General features: G+C 53.2%; 2 protein-coding genes across 4 annotated transcripts; one reads left to right on the top strand and one right to left on the bottom strand.

The window, feature by feature from the left end:
* The first annotated feature begins 99 nt into the window (after window positions 1-99).
* On the top strand, window positions 100-4,534 carry LURAP1 (leucine rich adaptor protein 1). Its single transcript, XM_048946793.1, has 2 exons — window positions 100-323; window positions 2,843-4,534. The coding sequence occupies exons 1-2, from the start codon at window positions 129-131 to the stop codon at window positions 3,482-3,484; spliced, it is 837 nt and encodes a 278-aa protein (XP_048802750.1). The 5' UTR covers window positions 100-128; the 3' UTR covers window positions 3,485-4,534.
* A 3,883-nt stretch (window positions 4,535-8,417) lies between these two features.
* Window positions 8,418-16,494, bottom strand: LOC125693570 (uncharacterized). Of its 3 annotated transcripts, none has more exons than XM_048945700.1 (3): window positions 16,457-16,494; window positions 14,734-15,743; window positions 8,418-8,903 (listed from the first exon to the last, which is right to left on the bottom strand). In XM_048945700.1, the coding sequence occupies exons 2-3, from the start codon at window positions 15,209-15,211 to the stop codon at window positions 8,728-8,730; spliced, it is 654 nt and encodes a 217-aa protein (XP_048801657.1). In that variant the 5' UTR covers window positions 15,212-15,743; window positions 16,457-16,494; the 3' UTR covers window positions 8,418-8,727. The 3 variants fall into 3 exon arrangements, with proteins under 3 accessions (XP_048801657.1, XP_048801655.1, XP_048801654.1); XM_048945698.1 differs by lacking the exon at window positions 16,457-16,494 and adding an exon at window positions 15,850-16,141; XM_048945697.1 differs by lacking the exon at window positions 16,457-16,494 and having other exon boundaries at window positions 14,734-16,141.
* Between the last annotated feature and the right edge of the window lie 4,503 nt (window positions 16,495-20,997).

Raw genomic sequence — 20,997 nt, 5'->3', positions numbered from 1 at the left:
GGCTGGGAGGGCGGTCGGTACGGGGGCGTGGCCAAGAGGTTATGGGCGTGGCCGGAGCGCAGGGGGCGTGGCCGGGGTGACAGCGCCGCCGCCTCCGCCCCGCGCGGTGCCGCTGCCGCCCCACCCGCATGGAGGGCGGTGGGGATGCGCTGCCCGCGGACCTGCGGGAGCTGGCGGGCAAGGTGGGCCGCCGCCCGCCCGCCGGGCTGCTGAGGGGGCTCCGCGCCGAGCCCGTCCCCGCCCCGCCGTCCCCGCTGCCGGCTCCGGTTCGCGGCGCCCGTCCGCCGATCGCCGATCGCCTCCGTGCGCTCCGCTTGGAGCTGGTGAGTGCCGGGGCCCGGAGAGTGCCGGGGCTGGGGACACGGGGCTGTCCCGGGGCTCGCCGTGCACTGAGGCAGCGGACCTCCGCTTTGCCGCTCGCCCCCGGGAGCCGCAGGGTGCACCGCTCCCACGCACGGGCACCGAACGCGGCGTTTCCATAGGGAAACGGCCTCACTGCAGCTGCGGGAGCGCTGCCGCGGGGCGGTGAGGTGGCTGCCCGTCCTTGGCCGTTGGCTGTCCCCGCGTCGACTCCATCCCCGCTTCCCGGCCGCACTCCTGACCGCGGAAGGAAGGTGCGGAGCTCGGGCTGCTGGGAGGAGGAGGAGGGAGAGAAGGAAGAAGGCCGCCTGCCCCGCACCTTTGGGCCCCGACTTTAAATGACGGCCGAATGTTAGGGGCTAAAATGCCATTCGGACCCGAAGTGTGGCACAGCACCGCACCCGGCTTCGCGCAGCCGCGTCCCCGCAGCGGCACTTCGCCCCGCGTGGGCGGCGCGGGGAGGGGACGGCGCGTTCCCACTCGCTTTCCCTGACCGAGGGAGGATATTGCGTCCCCGAGGGCAAATTCCTCTCTGCGGGAAGGGAAGCATGAATGGGGCGGGGGAGTGGATTCTGCCCCCGTGCAGGGCAAAGAGCCTTTAGTGCCCTTGGGGACTGAGCAGGGATGGAGGGCATGGGCAGAGGTGTTGTGAAGGTGGAAATCCCGATTCCAACTTTGTCCTCGGACACTTTGGCTCATTTTTCACCCCATTACCCCAAAACTGCCAGTCTTCAAGGGAAAAAAAAAGTGCCAATGGGTTTCGTGGGTGCTGAGCAGGGATAGGAGACTGCAGCGCTGGGAGGATGGGATGGAACAGGGAAACTGAGGCACGATGCGGTGCCCTGAGAGCAGAGAGCCCTGGTGGGTCTCCCTGGGAAAGATCCTGGGAAGGATGCTTTGTGGGGAGGAGATGTGCAAGTGACACTTTCCAGCAATGGGAACCAAAAGCAGGGAGCGTGTTCCCATTGGCATCTAATCCCTAACATCTGACCCCAGAGCCTTGCTCCTTCCCTGCCCTCTGGCAGCACCACTCAGTGAGCTGGGGAAAAATGACACTGCTCAGGGCCTGGAGACAATGTCAGGAGGTCCCAGACTTCCTCCGTGCCAGGGCCAATGTTTCATTGGAGCGTGTGGAGAAGCCTGCTGGAGCAGTTTGTGAAATAACTTGCCTAGAAAGGAAGTTTCTGCAGCTCAGAGCTGGCTGCTGCCCCAATCTGGGCTGTCAGCAGCTCTCCCATCTCTTCTTTTTTTTTTCAGTCCAGCCTGGTGGCTTTGAGGAGGGTCAAGGAGGTTTGTTTTCAGATCCCCGCAAGTGTCTGCTCGTTTTCTCTGCACCCTCTGACTCAAGAGGCATCCCATGCTGAGACCTTGACATAACTTTCCCAGGCTCCATCCTTCTCCCAGTGTCCTTTTCCTGGTGCCAGCTGTGAGATGCAGATGGGGCTCCCAGGAGACCTGTTGAGGGGATGCTGTGGTTTCCCATTGGGCTCGGCCGGAGTGATGCTCAGGGTTGCGTCCAGTGAGCTCCCAAAGCATGACTGCTGCATGCAGCTAGGGTTGTGTTTGGAGATATGGTGCCCACAGCAGCCAATGGGCTGTGCCCTCATCTCCCATCACCTGTACCTGTCCCCCTGTGTGCTTCTTTCTCTCTCATCCCACTGCCCTTTTGTTCCCTTTCCCGGTGAAATATTTTCCTCCTGTGCAGGGGAAATCCAGTGGCTTTCGGCGGCGAGCATCATACAGACAGGAATGTCTTGGCACGCTGAGCTTTCCATTAGGAAAACAGATGTTTGTGCAGCAGCTGTAGTTCTGCAGAGAGCTTCTCCCGGCCTTGCAGGGCAGGAACTGGCTGTGCAGGGAGGGAGTGCTGATGGGGACCCCAGACCCTGTCCAGGTTTGCTCCATGATGGGCTCAAGCAAAGGGCAGAATGGGCAGGCACTTTGTGCCACCACTGTTTTTTCTCACCTAGAAAGTCTGGGAGCTTTGAGAGTGACTGGGATCTTAGGCTCCAAAGACTTCCATGATGTGTCCACCAGGATCAGAGCCCTCATTTGTCCAATGGGGGAAAGTGAATGCATGGAGGAGATCTGGAATCACTTGGGAAGTACCCACACTACAGAGGTGGGACTGGTCCTTACCCTGGGGGTTGTCCTACTGCATCCCTGCTCGATGCTACCAAGGTCTAGGGGTATATCTGGGCTCAGATCTGGACCCAGTGCCTGCAACTATCCCCTTGTTCCTGTTCCTGTGGGGATGGCTGTGGATGGGGATGGCTGTGTGAATGCTGAAAGTCCCTGATGGTGTTGTCTGCAAGTCTCACATAGCACTCCTGGAGGGGAACGTGGCTCTCAGTGGGAACCTGGAGCTGGAGGTGGGCAGCACATCCCCGGGTCTTACCCCTTCTTCATACAGCTGGCACTTCAGGGATGGAGGGCACAGCACATCCATCTCGCTGAGCCACGCTCTCTGTCTCCCCACCAGGCATACTTACGCGCAGTGGACGTGAAGATCCTACAGCAGCTGGTGGCAGTCAACGAGGGCATCGAGGCAGTGAAATGGCTGCTGGAGGAGAAGAGCACACTGACCAGCCGCTGCAGCAGCCTGGCCAGCAGCCAGTACAGCCTGGCGGGCAGCCAGACGGCCTCACGGCGGGGCAGCTGGGACAGCCTGCAGGATCCCCCGGACAAGCTGGACAGCATCTCCATTGGCAGCTATCTGGACACGTTGGCTGACGACATGGATGAGTATTCCCAAAATGCTGGCGAGCTCCCCAGAGCGCTGGGAAGGGCTGAGCAGGACTGGGGCAGGCTGGACCCCGAGAGGGGTTTCACGAAGCAGGAGAAGGGCAGAGCAGAGCATGAGTGGCCCCACACAGACCTCAGCCCAAATCGGAGCTGCCCAGACCTGCAGCGCTTTGCTAAGGAGCCCCAGGTGGCCAATGGCTACTCAGGCAAAGAGCCCAAATCGGGGCCTGGAGAAAAGCTGGAGAAGGAGAATGTGGGTGGGAAGGCTCGGAAAGCTGAGGCCAGCTTGGAGAACTGCAAACTCAACAGCGAACTGCACCTGGAGTACGATGCCCACTGGCTCTGGCTGCAGTCCCAGGACGACGTGACGTTCTTGTAGCCCATGGCTCTGTGTTTCCCGCATCGCCCTCTCTGCTTCATTGGGCTCTGCTCGGGATTGTGGTGTGGTTGGGAATGGGAGCCACTCCTACATGTCCCATTTGGTGGCACCAGCAGTGTGAGCCATGGGGCAGGGCCATGGGCTGGGCATCCCAACTCAGCACCTCCATTGTATTTTTCCAAGCAGTGCCCACCAAGGGTATATGGAGCCGGGAGGAGCTGGAGCTTGGTTGGTTGTCAGCGTGGAAAGCCCTTCCTGGAGCTGAAGGTGGTTGAGATGCCTCTGTGAAGCCACTCAGTGGGACATGGAGCTCCAAGTTCCCTGGGTTTGTTCGAGGACTGTCCCACCATGTGACCAAGCCCTGCGTGGTGGAGTGGCCCAAGACATATGGCTCCTCTGCTGGTGTGGATCTGCAGCCTGGAGATGTCCTCTCTGCCCTCCGAGCCTTGGCTTCTCACTGTGCCTTTGACTGCCTGCCCCCTATGTACCCAGCACCACCAGCTTGCAGAGCATGGCTTGCACTGAGCTGTACACTCACTTGGGCAGCATCTGCGCCCTTCTTGGGATGTTGCACGGAAGGACAGTGGCATTCCACAGCTTCAAGGAAGGGTTCTTCCACACACACAGCAGAGCTGAATCCTGGCTCTGCCCCTGTTGGAGTGATGGAATTTGGTTCATCATCCCTTGGAGCTAGTGGGAAACCAATACTTTCCTGGAGCGGCTGCAGAGTGAGATGGATGTGGCCAGGAGGGTGGTTGGGTGCACCCTGGCTGCACATGCACTTCCCTGCATTTGTGGGCAAGTACAGGACAGTGTCCAAATCATGGGAGGTGGCATCTGCTGAGGACTTGGGAGCATCCCAAATCCACCCCATCCCATCTGCCTGCCAGCAGCTCATGTCTCTATGCATGGCCACCATGTCCCCAAGGCTTCGCTTCTAGCTCTGCATGAGAGTCCCCAGGGGGATAGGGTAAGTCCTCCAGTGCTGCTAAAATTGCTGTCGGCAACAATAGCTGTGGCTTAATAAATTGTAACTTTTCTTCAAAGCCATGCTGTCGGTGCTTTGTTGAGTCGGCAGAGGTTTAGGGGCAGAAGAGTGCTGGAGCTGCCACCCCTGAGAACGATAGCCTGTCCAACGCAAGCATGAGCCACTGATCCAGACTCTTTAGCAAGGTATGTTGTGATAGGATAAGAGGAAGTTTTCAACTAAAAGAGAGGAGATTAAGACTGGATATAGGGAAAAATTTTTTTACAATAGGACAGAGAAGCACTGGTACAGGTTGCTCAGAGAGGTGGTGGATGCTCCACCCCTGGAGGCATTCAAACTCAGACTGGATCAGGCTCTGAGCACCTGGTCAAGCTGTGAGTGTTCCTGTTCATTTCAGGGGAGTTGGACCAGATGACCTTTAAGAGACCTATCCAACTCAAATTATTCTATGATCCACAGACCTTGGCATCTGCTCAACCCTGAGCTCTCGAGGCAGACGCTGAAGACAGCAGGATGGGGAAAGGTTTCCCCATGTACTTCTGGGTTTAGGTAAAAAATAAAACAAAAAAAAGAAAACCCATAGAAGTAAAATGTCCAGCCCATTCTTCAGCCCAGCTTTTCTGTCCCTGTAGGTTGCCCAAAGAAGCTGTGGGTGTTCCATCCCTGGAGGTGCTCAAGGCCAGGCTGGATGGGACCCTGGGCAGCCTGATCTATGGAGGACAACTAGCCCACAGCCTGGGGTTGGAGCTGGATGGGTTTTAAGGTCCCTTTCAACCCAACCATTCTATGTTTCTGTGCCCCCAGAATAGAACATTGCCTCAAATCCAGACCTTGGAGCTGGATCTGGAGAAATGAGAGCTGTTGTAACAGAGCTTCCCTGTGGAAATGCCCTGGGGGGATGTCTGTCTGCTGGTGGATGATAGTTTAGGGTTAGCAATGGGTGCAAAGCTGCTGCCCCTGCTGTGTCACAGGGCTGTTGGGTGCTGGGATTGGGCAGGAAAACAAGCAGATAAAGCAGCTGAGCAGTGCCAGAAAACGCCCACTGCTGCTACAACAACACTGCCTGCCAATTCTTCCTCTTAGATATACACAGAGATTAGACTGTATTAATGAGGCAGTAAAACACTTTAATAACTGGCAAGGGGAGCTATTGGAAAGTCCCCTGGGCTCTCCCCTCCCTGCATGCCCTGAGAGGGCCTGTCCCTGGAGGGCTGCAGCCATATAACAGCTCCTATCCAACAACCTTTTCCCAGGGAGGGGGAGAGCCCGCTGCCAGGTCCTATGTTCACCTTCACACTCCCCATGCTTGCTGCTACCGTTTTGCTCCTCTGGGGGTTACACACCAGATATGTATGCCACCTTATTCTCCTCTGTGACCCATTGCCTAGGAGATGTCCCACTGCGTTCCTGGGGACACCTCGCTCTGTGCCATCGTAGGTGTGACACTGCTGCTCACCCCACTGGGGATCACCCTGTCGCTGTCTTCTGCCCGCCAGCCCTGCTCAGGTCTCTCTTGGGGTGAGGAGGAGGAGAAATCAGAATCACTCTTCTGAAAAATCAATCTGCTTTTATCGTGTTAGCCCAGCCTGACCTCACAGAACCCCTTTGTTGTTTTTTCCATGGGGTGTTTAGAAGGAAAATCACAGTAAATACTTTGCAAAGAGGCCGTGGGAGATAAGGGCTGGATTGTCAGCAGGGAAAAATTGGCACAGCCAGCTCTGCACAGCCACTGGCAGGATTTCCCATGCTGCCCGGCTCCTGGGACCCGGAGAAAAGGGCATCATCATGAGCAGCACAAGGTCTCAGAAGCAGCCAAAGGTTAAAACACATTGGGTGCTGCTGACAGGCTCCAGCCTGGGGACTTTTGGCTGGAGAGAAGAACTGAGTTGCTTATGAGAGAAATGGCGTGGTAGCTGGGGCTGGGGAGGGACTGATCTGGGAAATACCAGGGAATTTGGGGTGTCAAGTCCCCCTACCCACCCAGAGCCCATGTCCCTGTCCTGCATGGCCTCCTCTCATGGTGACATCCGGTCATGTCCCTGCGTGGGCCCGCTGATACACTTTTCCCAATCACTCTTTAGCACCACCTGGAGCCTCTTGCTGCCCCATTTCATGTCCTTCATCCCCAGGACATGCCCTTGCAGTGCTGGCATGAGACATGCAGTGAGGAGCCCACAGATGACCACAGTATAACTACAGTCCCACATCCTGCAGTGGCAGTTTGGGACTGGTGGCTGATTTTGGCCAAATAAAACACCAAAGCTCAGGTCTTGGTGTTAAATCCAGATGTGAAGTGTGGAGCTCCACCAGCACCTAAAGCCCGTGGGAAAGGGCACATCTCCCCTGCCAAGAGTTTCCCTCTGATTACAGGAGGTATTAGGAAGGAAGGAACCCACCACCCTCAGCCAGCGTGGGTGTCGTGTCTCCCCCTAGGTATTTTGCTCATCCTCTGCACATCTCTCTACTGGGAACCATGGGGATTTGAGGCCATTTTAGGGTTTGGAAACCTCCCACTTGTGAGGCTGTGCTTCATGCAAGAAGAGCAGTGTGGATTACGGCTGCTATAAAAAGTGCTGGCACCTCTCACCCTGCACCCTAAGGCGCTTATGGGAGGAAAGCAGGACTTAGGGAGCTATGCTGAGGCCCTTCCCAGCCTCTAGGGAGGCTGGATTGCAAAAAAGCACTGCTTTTTTGGGGAACTATTTCCAGCCAAAAGCCTTGCACAGCTCCAGGCTGCCCCAGGTACCCCCCTTCAGCACCTGGAGGGGATCTGTGCTTCACCAAACCTGCATGCGTGGGAGGTCAGTGGTGGCATCACCGGGAGCTGCAGAGCTCTGCGCATCCCTGCTGCCATCAGTTGCTGATGATGTGACGATTTGTGCTCCGTGCTCTTGCAGTACCGCTTTGCAGCTGTGCCACTCTGCAGGACGAGCCCTTCCTTTTTCTCTCCTGCCACATTCTGGGGTTTCGGCCACGTCCCACCACCCTGCGACGTTCGCACGGGGAGGGGTTAAGGTTGCAGGAGGCCCGGGAAGAGCGGCCACAGGAGGGAGCCGTGTCCCTTCCAGGACAGCGGGTGACAAAGGGACACTGTCGCTGAGAGCCCTGGAGAACCCGATGCTCAGCCCCGGATGCTGAGAAGTCAGGGCAATGAGGAGACCCGCAACTCCCAGGAAAGCTTCTGTCCCCCAGGAACTGAGATCTTCCCAAATTTCCCCAGTTCCATCACTGCAGCCCTGCTCCAAGGTTCCAAAATTGCAGGCATTGCCCCTGGCCCCCCAAACAAAGCATTCGTCCAGCTCAGTGCAGTGGGCCAGAGCTGTAACAGTGCAGCCTCAGTGGTGGGATCAGCAGAAGTGCCCCCACCTTGCCAGACAGGGACATACACACATATACACAGGGAATTAACGGGGATTCACGTCACCCTCAGGCTCTGTACACCCATATAGAACTGCTCCCCATCCCCTGGCATTCCCCGTTACAGCACCACTTCCCTTGACAACCACAGCCCCATGCTTTTGGGAGTCAGATGATGCTCCAACCCCTGCTATGGCTACCCTGGGGCTTGGGCAATTGACTCTGCTTGGGATCAGCCCCTCTGGCCTTTTTTGAATTTGGAAAAGATGTAGAGAGCTGTGCTGTACAGAGAAGTGGTGGATCCTGCTTCAAACATCACACGTGTGGCTGTGGTGACCCCAGCACACCCTCAGGGAGTCACCCAGCTTGGAGGTGACAAAGGGAACCCAAAGGGGATGAGCCAGGGATGCAGCTAAATGGGGACCCAAAGAGCTGCATTCACTGCCGGTGGGTCCCTGCCCTCCCCTCCAGCATCATCTCTCCAACTGCATGGGTGTGCTGGGAGAGATTTGTAGGCACATGTATTTGTTGTACATCTTTCTTGTCTCCCCACTTTGCCCTTCCCACCACCCCATTCCCATGACACAGGACAGCCGCATGCTAAAGGACCACCCTTCTCTCTGCCTCGCCTCTGCTTGCTGTATTTCTCCATTTGCTCTTTCGTTATTCATGGGGAAAAAAAGGAAGCTGATAGACCCACAATCCCGTGGCCCTGGCAATGTCCTTGGAACCTGGAGGGCTCTGCCCTGCAGGCTCTGCTCATCCCGCAGCCCCTTTCCCTTTGCCCCCATCCCTGCAGTGCCGGTTGCTCAGCAGCAGACAGTCCTCTGTCGGTGGTAGAGGCGAACAAGGAGACTTCCCCTGGTCCTTCCCTGCCATGCCCATCCCATCACGCTGCTCACGTCTGCTGTGGCAGGTGGCAGGTCTCGCCGATGGCGATGACCACGTCCTGGGGCTGGCGGTCGTGGTGGCGCGGCACCTCGGGCATCTCACTCATCTCATTGACGCTGCTGGTGATGCAGTTGACGTCGCTTTTGTTGCTGTTGTCATCTGGGTTGGGGCCGAAGATCCAATCTGGGAGTGAAGGAGGAAAAAATACAGTTATCTCTGGTTGTTCCCAGATCCAAAACCCAGGTGGGAAATTCTCCATTCCCATCCTCCATTGAATCTTGAGCTCTGAGTATGAGGTCCCAGGAGCGTCCCCTGCCCTCTCTATCCCTGTCCCCATCCCTGTCCCATCCCCACCACTCCATCCCATCACCACAGTGCTGTGCCACAGCCTGTGCTTTTCCCTCTTCTTTTTCCCATTTCTCAGGTTGCTGCTTTCTGGAGGCCCTCCTGGCTCAGGCAAATGAAATCATGCTGCTAATCCTGAAAATTAAAATTAAGTGTCTCCGAAGCGAGTCGTGCATCTGGGCTCTCCAGCAAGCAGTGTGTTCTGTGCCATGGCTTTTTGCTGTCAGGAATGGAGAGGACGATTAAGTAACCGTGTGACATCCCAATGCATCTGCTGCTGGAATAAGGAAAAATGGCCTGAGCTGGTGGCTGGGGATACATCTGCTGTGAGAATGCACTGCAGCCATGTGGGGCTTGGGACCCTCCTTGGGCTGCTCTGAGGAGTTGGGAATGAGAAATGAGAAAAGCAACGAGAAAAAAATGAGATAGAGAAATCCAGGTGAGAGGAGAGTTGTTCCTGGGGTCGGAGGCAATGGAAACCTCTTCAAGTAGCACAGGAACCCTCTCTGGGGTGGGTTTTGGTCTGCAGTGCCTGACCTGACCAAGTGGGGGTGAAAGGGGATCAACATGTCACTGCCATGCAGGGAAAAATGGAAAAGTCTACTGGAAGATATCAGTTTGATGCAGTTATCATAGAATCATAAAGTCACAGAATATCCCAAACTGGAAGGGACACATTCAGATCAAGAGTCCAATTTGCCTGTTGCAATGCAATTATTTAACTTTTCTCTCCAGGCTGAACCAGATGGCCATGTCACCCCGAAGGTCATGGTGCCCATAGGCACCCAGGCTGGTTGGTACTCCTCATGCAGCATCTTGCTGTGACGTGGAATCAGAAGGCAGTAAAGAGATCACCCCTACAAATACTATTAAAGCCCTCGGCTGGCTTTTTCCTTGACGTCAGCACTAAAACTCCCATGGGAGATGGTCTGGTTGGGAAAAGGGGGAATAACCTGGAGGATGCAGAAAGATGGGCAATGGGACTTCATATATCAACCTAGGAGTTGGACTCGATGATCCTTATGGGTCCATTTCAACTTGGGATATTCTATGATTCTTCGATTCCACATCCCAGGAGTGGTTGGATGAGAGCTGCAGTGTGCAGAGGGCACAAAGAATGGGAAGATGAGACAACATGTTTGAGCAAGGGGAGGTGGCAATTGGTGGCCAGATGGAGAGTCCTTTGGGATGCATTCTTGGAGAAGCAAGAGGACGACATGGCAAGGCAGCGGTAAAGGAAGAAGTGCAGAAGTTAATCATTGGGGAGAGCACTGGAGAGCTCAGCAAAAGCCATTTCCTTGAGAAAATGTCACATCTAGGAGGATATTGCCTGGTTTTCAGGGTTGGCTGCTGGCTGCTTCTCGAGTGCGTGCGGACTGGATTGTGCGCGCTAATCCCAACCACTGTTTCCCTGGGAATTATTGCTGGAGCCTGCTGGATCTAATTACCTGGTAATCTGCAGGAAGATGTAATTAGGTTGTCATTAGAGGGTATTTACTGCGATGCCTTTATGATTTGACTGTGTTAGTAAGGAGTGAAGTAATTACGCAATTACACGTTATTTGTGGCCATTTATGGCCTGTAACTGCAGTGTGGTTCTGTATGTGGATGAAGGGAGGCATGGAGTGCAGAGAGGCCCCACATGGAACCAGCAGAGGATTTTCTGCCAGCAGGTCCATGAAGATACAGCCATAAAGATGTTGATGTCCTTATCTCCTGCCAGCCCCCGTCGTGCATCTTTGGCAGTGGTTGTCTGCTCTGGGATGGGATGTGGGGTCTGAATCACAGCAGGGGAGAAAATGGGGTCCCTCAGGATGTCCCTTAAGCAGGGACCAGGCAGGGGACAGAATGAATGTCTTTGGCCCCCCTGCAATGATAACTTGCTCTGATGAGGGAGAAACTTTGCAGGGGATGGAGACGAGGATGAGGATGGGGATGGGATGGAATAGAGATGGGAATGGGATGGGATAGGTATGGAACTGGGATGGGATGGGGATAGAGATGGATATGGATGAGGATAGCGACAGGTATGTGGGGCTGCATTTCACATCATACTGAAGCACAAGTTAGAAACATCCAGTGCCAAATGCTACAGGAGAATTTGTAACCAGCTAATGGAGGTGAGAGCAGCCAGGAGAAGAGGAACAGTGGTTACTAGCTGAAAGCAGATAAAGCCCTTAACATCATGATGGGTATTTCTCTCTCCATCTAGTAAATCTGACAGGCAGGCACACAAGCAACATAAAATGGACACAACTGCTACCAAGAGGAGAATGAAATCTTGTTATGGAGCAAAGAAGAGCCCAACTGCCAGGAAAACGGATCTGGTTGCGACCTCGAAAGAGCAGGGATTTGTCTTCAGGAGTGAGAATTGCGGTCATGAGAGGGGCAGAGGGAGCAGTGAAGGGCTGGGATTTAAATGCGGCCCAGTGAGCGAGATGTTCACACTCCCTGCAGAGCTGGCAACAAGCAGCGGAAGGGGAAATGTGTTAGATGAACAACCACCCTCGTGCTCGTGCTTTATTTGCTTCAAATGGAGCCAGGTGTGAAAAGGGCTGCTAAAAAAGCCCTTGTCCCAGCAGCAGGAGCAGAAGCACTTCGTGTGAAGCAGGTCCTGACCCACAGGTCTGCAGATATCTCCCAGATTTTTCCACTTCAAAGGGCTTCTCTGCACCAGCACAGCCAGCCCCAAAGGGAAACTGAGGCGGGGGAGGTCAGCAACTGAGATGGGGACACAGAGGGGAGCCTGACATAGTCTATTCTTTTCCAACAACCTTGATAGGCAAATGAATCATCCGGAAAGCAGACCCTGAAAAGAAGACATGAGTCTTCTCTGATGGGGCTGACACCATTTGCAGTCCCTGCCTCCCGACACAGCCACGGGATGCAGCATCCAAAGGCCCTGCAGTTCTGCGTGGGAGCAATTAAAGCAGATCCCAGCTCCCTGCAGGATCACCCAGCAGCTATTTTCAGCAATACATTCATGCACAGTTTCTTTGTTCAAGGAGATGACGGCTCCTTGAAAGAAACCCAAAATGTGGTGGATGGAGATAAGGCTGAAAAATAAAAATACAGCCAATGGGGTGAAAGGGTGAAGAGAAGAAAGACCCCACTGCAAGGACAGATCGGGGCTTTGAGCAGCCCCAAAGCCAGCACCCAGCTCTGTCCCACCAGAGCCTGCCTTGCATGGGACCGTTCCAAGGGGGGATATGAGGAAGGGCACTGTGAATCACTGATGTGAGGAGACCTGGGCTGCCCTGGGGACACTGTGGAGCATCAGCTCCCATGCAGACAACAGCTCCTTCCCACATGGGTCCCTTGCAGACAGCCCGGTGCATCCCCTGGGCATCACCCACAGCACACATCCCCATGGCAACTGCTTTGTTTTGAATCAAACTTTTCTTATATTTCATTCCTAACCCCTTTTTCCCCCCTCTTTCTTTTACTTTGTGCTTAAATAAGGGCAATTTGCAGTGAACTGGGGAGGGAGGAGGAAGGGCAGGCTGATTCCCCAGGATTGCAGTAATTAGGCACTTCCTACGTTGGTGACAGGCTGCTCATCTGCCAAGGCAGCACCTGCTGTCTCCAGCAGCGCTCCGAGTTAAGCCTCTTTCTGAACACTTCATTCCAATTTGTCTTAGCCGGCTCTGATCCTCACCCAGCATGCAGCCTTCCTCCCATCTCCAGGCGCTCACCTCCATCCTTGTTTGGTGTGGATTCTTGGATGAACCCCCAGCTGCTGGGGCTGCTGTTGCCCTGGCAGGGATTTTGCCCTGTGCTTATCCTCCGTGGGCACTCTGTTGGCCAGGATTATGGGAAGAGCATCATTTCCCCCCTTGGGGCTGCCTGCCCACCAGGTCCACGCTCTCACTGAGTTCTTAAAAAGCAGCAGCAAAGGGCTTAACTGCCCATTCGGATTCAGCATGGGAAAGGAGCAGTGAGCCCCTTGGCCAACTCAAACCTCTGCCCGCCGTGCGCAGTCCCGGTGAGCTGTGCCCTACAGGCAGGTATTGGGGAGTCAAAATCCTCTCTGCCGTCGCTGAGGGAATGTTTAAGGCAGTGATTAACTATTCATACTTTAATCTCTCCGAAACAGGCTCCAGCCCTTTGGCATCTTATTTCCATCTGTCTCTGTATCCTTCTAAATATGATTAGCACAGAAATGCTGATAGGGGAGGTTTGAGCTGCTGCTGAGCGTATAAATCCGGTCATTGTGTTTGAGCAGCTAATAGAGCAGCTTCTTATTTACTGCCCCAGTCCTTCCGCCCTGTCCCTGGAGTCATTTGGAGCACACTCATTGGAATGCAGCCCTCTCTGTACAGGCTGGAGTTGGGCTCGGAAGGAGGGGATTGTCCAACCTGAAGAAGGGCTGATCCTGGAGAGACACAACGTGCTGTCTCTGTGCCCATCCAGCTCTGGGATGGCCCTAGAACATCCAAAGGAAATCTCTCTGTGAAGGGCTTTGCAGATGACAGAGTTCAACAGAATTCACCTTGTGGGGACGGCACATAGGGTGCTGGGCTGACCCGGTCCTAGGGCAGCAGTGTATTTATAGGTGCTGCCCCTGCTGCCCACCTCTGCTGGGAAGGCAATGCAATGTAAGATGAGTGCCAGAGCGAAAAAACATTACAACCCCAGCAAGCTGCTGATTAAGTGTTAGATTTAACACTTGAAGGCTGTTTTTGTTCCCCCAGCTGGGATGAGGGCAGCCCTCAGCAGCAGCTCCATGCCCTCACCATAGCTAAGCCTCACATGAGCCCCTGAAGCCCTTGCCAGGGGTTTTTCCCCTTTTTGTCTCAAACGTCTGGGGACTACCTGCCCCAGGGGCTTTGAAAAAGGAAAATAAAGGGAAATAAGGAGAAATTAAGGGAACATTAAGGGACCAGCTAAACAAATCTGGGGGCAAAACCCAACAGTATTGGTGAGGGCTCACCACAACCAGCCAAATGCAGCTGCCTTCCCACAGTGGCAGCAGCCAGCAGTGTCCAGCTCATGTGGCTAATGCCAAGGGACCTCATGTATCATCAACAGGAGGATGTGAAGCAGCCGGGAGGTCACATCTCACAGTAATATTCACTCTCTGTACTGTCATCTCACAGAGTTGTCGCAGCAGCTCCAGAGGTTGTGATCACTGTGCTGGGTGCTGTGTAGGGCAGCAAGGTGGCTGAGCTGTATTTCCTAGGAGGTTTGCTGGTGTCTAATAACCGTGGAGTTGGACCAGATGACCTTTAAGGGCCCTTTCCAACTCCAGGGATTCAATGATTCAATGACAATGAGGTGCTAAGTTGATAATGCAGGTTTTCTTGTTGGGTTGCTACCCTGTGCTCAGGTGTCTGTTGCCGTGAAACTTTTTGTGTCAGAGACCTTTAATTAAAGCTCAGATGAAGCTGGCAAATGGGTTTAAAAGCATTTGGCAGCACAGACGTATGCACACACACACATTTATACACACGCACACGCACGCACAAGCCTCACTTCTTTAAGAAGAGACTAAGCCCAAGGATTTACTCTGGAAAGCTGATCAATCTACAGCTCAGTACAGAGAACCCAGTGCATGGGCTACATTCACACACAAAAACACAAAGGGGTCAGGGCTTGGTCTAACATCCACCCACACCCAAGAAAGTGGTTTGCATGATCTTTTTGAGCACACGATGCCCACACTCACCTATAAAGTCATGAATGAGGTCCTTGATGAGGTGCCCAACGATGGCGTACGCCACTGCCACCACCACCAGGGCTGCCATGAGAAGGTAGAGGACAGCTTTGGGCAGAGGGATGGCGTCACGAGGAGGGGGTTTGTACTCCTTGTACAGCTGGTCATTGTCAGAGTAAGAGTACTGAAACAAGTGGTCTAGGCCAGCTGTGAAGTTGCTGGAGTTCATGGGCTGGCTGTTGGCCAGGTAGCTGTCCTGCTCGGGGTCCTGCAGGACGCTCACCACTGAGCTGGTAGTGGCTTCCACTTGCTGCACCAAGTTCAGGGTCTTGTTCACGCTGGGGAGGATCTGGGAGAGGAAAGTGCTCCAATCTTTGATGGCACTGATGTTGCAAATGAGCATAGTTGCAATGAGGGCAGAGATCTCCGAGCCCAAGAGATGTAAAAGGGAGAGAAATAGGCAAAAATTGCTGTGCTTACACCGAACCATATACTTCAGGCAGAGAAAGTCTCACTGGGGTGGGTTTCTCAGTATCAAATTCTTACATGATCCAGTTGGGATGCATCTGTGGTACCGTTGTCCTCACTGCTGGATATGCATGCAGCAAACCCCTATGGGCATGGAGTCCCTTGGGAAAAAGTAGATGCTGGGATGAATTGGAGCAACATCATTTCCATTCCTCAGCTGCCTCTCCCTAATGCCACTTGCTGATGGAAAGCAGAGAGGCACGATCCTGTCGGTATTTTCAGTCATCTGGAAAAGAAAGACGAATTGCCCTTCCCCAGCTCTTTACACAGGTGTCCGTCCTTGGCGAGAGAGGAACCCCTCAGTGTCGCTCCAGCACCGGGTGCTGCAGCGCTTGGTGTGCGGTGATGCGCTGTGGTCGTCCCCAAAGTGTTTACGGAGGAGAAATGGATTTTCCCCAGCGCCAAAGTTCAGCTGCTCCCGGTGTGCTCCGGAGGTGCACAGCTCCCGGCCCCAGCAGCAGCAACAATTTCTGCCCACATCTCCCGATCGATGCCTTTAAAAACAAAATCCCGGGGGGAAAAAAAAAAAATGAAAAAAAAATTAAGAACAAGAACCCAGAGCCCTGTGCTATCCGGAAGGCACCAATCGTCGGCTTTTACCTTGGGGGCTTCTGCGAGGCAGCGGCTATGCGACGCCCCGCCTGGCTTAATGCCGTGCTCCCTGCGGAGCTCCCTTCGAGCTCTGCGTGGGTGCCCCCGTCCCGCGCGGCCCCGTGCTTCGGCGGAGTTAATCCCCAACGCTGCGCTCGGCTCGGGCTCCCGGCTGGAGGAGAAGACGCGGCGACGAGCAGCCCGAGGGCGCGCGTGGGCGCGGATGCACGCTTGGGCGCGGAGCCGGCGGCAGCTGGGGGTGCCCCGGTGTCCCCAGGGCCGGGGCCGAGCCCCGCCGCCCGCCCGCAGCCGGGGCTGAGCGATGCCGGGCTCCGAGCACTGCGCTGCCGGCGGGCGGGATCACATGGCGGGCGCTATCGGGAGGAGGGCAGCCGATCCCATCCCCATCCCCATCCCCATCCCCATCCCCATCCCCATCCCCATCCCCATTCCCATCCCCATCCCCATCCCCATCCCCGGCTGTAGTGCTCCCCACAGAACCCCAGCTCATCCAAGTTTTGGATGCCCGGCTTGCAGCAATTGAGCTCTTCCCACACTGTGAAAGCTGGTAAGAGACACCTTGATGCTGGTTTTAAACCGGTCCAGAGTACATCACCTTTATCCACTTCGGCAATGGGATTTTGCTGGGTGCTGGCTCTTTTGGGATTTATTTAAAGGAGGAAGAAGGAACCTTAGAGAGGGGGAGATTGTCTTGCTATATTTGGAGGAGAAAATAAATTACAGCTCCATTTCTCACATCTACTTTTCTGTGTGTGTGTGCAGTTTCCCCATGTAAGAAATAGCTCTTATAAGGGCAAAGAAATCACCATGTTAGGCTGAATGCAGACTAACAGATCTTCTGAGGAATTATAGCAAAAGACTCACATTTTTTCTTGTGCCAGCAGCCAGCAGCAGCCCTACCAGCTGCCTTTAGGATGGGAGGAAAGTAAACAAATTGAAACATCTCACCCTCACGAGGGAATCCCTGGGGCTCAGGTAGGTGATGGACAGACTGTCCAGCACCAGTAGCAAAGGAAATGTGGAGGAAAATGGTTTTGTGCCCCATCCTTGCAGCGTACATACAGCACACTGCAGTGACTTGTCTGTCCAAGAGGAAAAATGTGGCAACATTTATTTATTTTTAACAGAACTCTTCAATGCCAGGCAAGTTTTGAGCTCTTGCAGTGGCACTGTGGTGCAGCCTGGCTTTTCCCCATTTGGACACAATATTCAGTGGGGTCCCCACGGGGAGAGAATGACCCCAGGGTATTCCCATTGATCCTGAGGGACTGCAGCTGCTCTGAAGCCCTGTGTTCACCAGTTGCCATGGCACCACCAGCATCAACCCAAGGGAAAGGGAGAGCATCCTGCTGGGCTGAGCCAAACCTGTGCTGCCTGCTGCCTGGGGCTCTGGGTGTCACTGTCCCATGTCCAGGAGGAAATGGAGCAGAGTGATCTGGGGCAAATTATTTGCATGGGGGTGTGTGCATAGAAAGGGCAGAGAGGGATGCTTAATATCCTATACCTGTAAAGCTGGGTTGGAGGCCCATATGGTTGAGGCAGAGGCTCTGCCCTATGCCATATGGGGCAAAACAACCATGACACAGCGAGCCATCAGCTGTTGGACGTCCAACCCTGGAGACAGGTGGTGACAGCTGCAGTGGGATGGGGAGCAATCCCTGAGGCTTCCCAGATATCATGGAGCTGTTCTCCAAGGTCTGCTGCAGGCACTGAAGTCTTTATCGGGCTCAAAGTAACACCCAAGCCCTCTTCCTCTTCTATTTCCTTGCAATGGAAGTGAAGTTGGCCTCTTTCATTTACACTAAGGCCCATACTGGCTCAAATTGATGGAATAGATGCTTAACTGTTCATTTTACACCTTCTGCCACTCTTGTCTGAAGGGGAGGCTTTATTTCCATGATTATCATTTCCATCCCATTACAGGGGGAGAGAGCAGGGAGAAATATAAAAGTGGAGGCTTTAATAACCTGATATTTCAAACTCTCTGTTATTAAAAAAAATGTTTGCATTTGCGGTGATGGTGGGAAGATTAAAAGGATTGCTGTGGATTCCATTTAGGGAACATTACTAATGATATCAATAAATCACCTTAAATAAAAATCACAGTCTCCACAGTTCCACCCAAATGCTGTTTGGCAGAGGGGTTGATTATGGCAGCAGAATGAATTTCAGAATTAGCTGCTTGTCCTAATGCAATTGGAGAAATTAAATTTAGGGATACACACATACACAGTGACACACACATCTCGTGCAGAAGCGCGGTGTTTTGGCCCCAGGGAACAGGAACAAATCACATGTAAAGGGGTCAAGAAAGATGTTATGCCTTGTGATGGATGTTCAGTGTTTATTTCAGCTATTTCCATGGCATTTTTACTTTATGGCTTATTCTCTCTGCAGCTACAGTCATAGAATGATGTTTTATTTCCATATGGGTAGAATCACACTGACACATCTATGATGCTGTTGCGTCTTTCTTGAGCTGGCTGCCAACAGAGAGAATCATGGAACCATTAAGGTTGGAAAAGACCACTGAGATCGTCCTCTTCAACCATCAGCTCATCACCACCTTGCCCACTCACAAATCACAGGCTCATTGTGGTCAGAAAAGACCTTTAAGGTCATCCAGTCCAACCACCATCCCGTCACCACCATGCCCGCTAACCATGGCCCAAAGAACACCCAGCCCTCATCCCCAGCAGAGCTGCCACCTGCTTGAAACAAACAAACAAACACGGAGCAGTGGCAGATTTTACAAGATGAATCAGAACAAGCTATCTTTATCTATCTACAAAAATACCTTTTAATTTTTTTTTTTAATGCTGCGTTATTCATGCTGCCAAAGCTGAAGTCATCCAGATTTGAATAATAAATGCCAGAATGAACATACCATTGCAGTGCCTGGGAAGGAGCTTCCCTATCTGCTGTCTCTGGTAAACAAAGTGAGGTTTTAACTGCATGTGGCAATGTATCTGGGCCAGTTCTGCTTATTCTACAGCACTTCCCCACCTTAGAACATGCCACTGGATTTGGAGACTGAGGACATTCACAGAAATACCTGGTGTGAAAAGGATCGCAAAGGAAAGAGAAACATTTCCCAAGTAACCAGACCTGGGGTGATGGTGAAGGTGAGGTGGGAGGAGTGAGATATGTGTGCTTTTTGCAGCCTCAAAAAGTGCTGCTTGGCCACAGCGCAGATAAAAATAGCTGGAAATTATTTGTAGGACCTATTTATGGGCAAATCTGATACCCAGAGGCAGCAGAACAGACGGGCTCCATCACAGTAGGTGAAAGAGCAATGGATTTTCCATGTCCTCTCCCACTCTGCTCACAGATTCATCATTCCTTGCAAAGTCTTTGCTCCTGTGTTCTCCTCCCAGAGCAGGACCTGCTTGTGTTCAGACCCATGTTCCAAGTGTGGAGGAAGATTTCTGTGGGGTGAACTGCACCTGGGATGCCAGGCAGGTTACAAACACCCTCTGTGACTCGTGATCAATCTGCTGCTGCATCCAAGTGGTGATGCAGTGCTCTCTTCTGCATTGCAGATGGTGCCCTTTCCCCATCACCTTCCGTAACCCTGACCTGCTGCTTTGCAGTGCAGTACCCTGTACATGCCAGGTATGCTCACATTGCAGGAGCTGATGGTGGAGGGAGGGGACTGCAGCTTTACCCTGTGTTCGTCTTCTAGTGGGTACCACAGGACATAAAATCATAGAATGTCTTGAGTTGAAAGGGACACATAAGGATCGTTGAGTCCAACTTGTGCTCCAAAGCAATGAGTGCAAATAGCGGGCCATGATGAGATCTTCCACTGGCTATAGGAATGTGGTCCTGGAACCCAGGGAAGATGTAAACACAGCCCTTCTGGAGGAAAGCTTGGGATGGGATGGCAATGCCCCATTTCCTCATTCAGACCAGGCAAGATGAAATGCAGCAGCCCCAGACTGAGTGACAGCAGCATGACGGAGCTCCAGACTGGACTGAGCTCTGCAATCTCAGCAGGGACATTGCCTGGAGCACCCCGTGGTGCTCCACCTCTAGCAGCAATGTTTCCCTTGTCAGCAGCAGGCAGCTGTGATTGGCAGTGGCAGCAAAACACCTGATGACTTTGAGATAGAACAAACTCAGGAGCAGACCCAGCAGAAGACAAAAATGTGTATTTAACAAGTACTGAAATAGCTTTCAGCCTGTCTGCAACCAGAGGTGGGATTGCATCCCTTATGCCTTATTTTGTGACTACAGTGCTGCATGTTGTATTTTCCAGTCTGCCTGACTGATACCACCAAATGAACATTCCCTTACAGGAGCTGAAACCCCAGAAGAGAGCTAAATTAAGAATAAAACTGAAATTCATCGTCACAGGGCACTATTTTGTTTAGTAGGCTGTTAACCATACATAGAAGAGACATAGAATCATAGAAAACCCCAAGTTGGAAGGGACCCATAACGATCACTGAGTCCAAATCCTGTCAATTCCTGACATAGTCCTTGGGCTCTAGCGTGTTATTGCTGGGAGGGCATTCAATGTCCTCCAGTGTTTTTAATAGCTCACCAAAGGACCTTGGCCATCAGACAGCATACATAGACCTATACAGGCCTATAGGTCTGTAGCTCCCATCCTACTCAACACCTGCTTTTTCTGTTGCTTGTATAGAGTGCAGACAGCTATCACCTCCCCACGCCAGCAAAGACAAACTTCTCACTTGAACACACTTTGCTTCCCTGTGTGTCTCATTCTGCTCCCAGCCCTGTTCTCCTGCCCCAGGGCATGCTGCAGTCTGACTTCGTGGCCTCAGATTTGTTTTGCTGTCGCGTTCTGCCTGCACCAGCCTCCAGGCAGTGAGAAGCACATGGGCCTCCATCCGCAGCTGCTTCTGATTTATCACTCTGTCAAAAGCCCCAAGGCTCCCTGCCATGCTATGGGTTAACGGTTGCCACCTAGGGAAGACCTTGCAATTTTAGGCTTGCTTAAACAGGTGTCCAACAAGCGCCCGAAATGTAAGTGGCTTTGATCGTTCTTTTGTGTGGCTCATTCCAAGGTCAAAGCGAAGAACAATACGGGTGAGCCACTGTAAAACACAGAAAGCCTTCTGCAAACATCCACGCAGGGTCCTGCAGCATAAGAGCACTTTTATTTTC

The sequence above is a fragment of the Lagopus muta genome, chromosome 5 (genome assembly GCF_023343835.1).
Source record: "Lagopus muta isolate bLagMut1 chromosome 5, bLagMut1 primary, whole genome shotgun sequence".
In the NCBI taxonomy this organism is placed as follows: Eukaryota; Metazoa; Chordata; class Aves; order Galliformes; family Phasianidae; genus Lagopus; species Lagopus muta.
This window is presented reverse-complemented; position numbering and strand designations above follow the sequence as displayed.

What these genes read in the sequence shown, in the direction of transcription:
- LURAP1 (XM_048946793.1), top strand. Translation starts at nt 129, where the DNA reads ATGGAGGGCGGTGGGGATGCGCTGCCCGCGGACCTGCGGGAGCTGGCG. An exon ending in GTGCGCTCCGCTTGGAGCTG is followed by an intron (nt 324 to 2,842) that starts GTGAGTGCCGGG and finishes TCTCCCCACCAG; the next exon opens with GCATACTTACGCGCAGTGGA.
- LOC125693570 (XM_048945700.1), bottom strand. Translation starts at nt 15,211, where the DNA reads ATGGTTCGGTGTAAGCACAGCAATTTTTGCCTATTTCTCTCCCTTTTA. An exon ending in CCTCATTCATGACTTTATAG is followed by an intron (nt 8,904 to 14,733) that starts GTGAGTGTGGGC and finishes CTTCACTCCCAG; the next exon opens with ATTGGATCTTCGGCCCCAAC.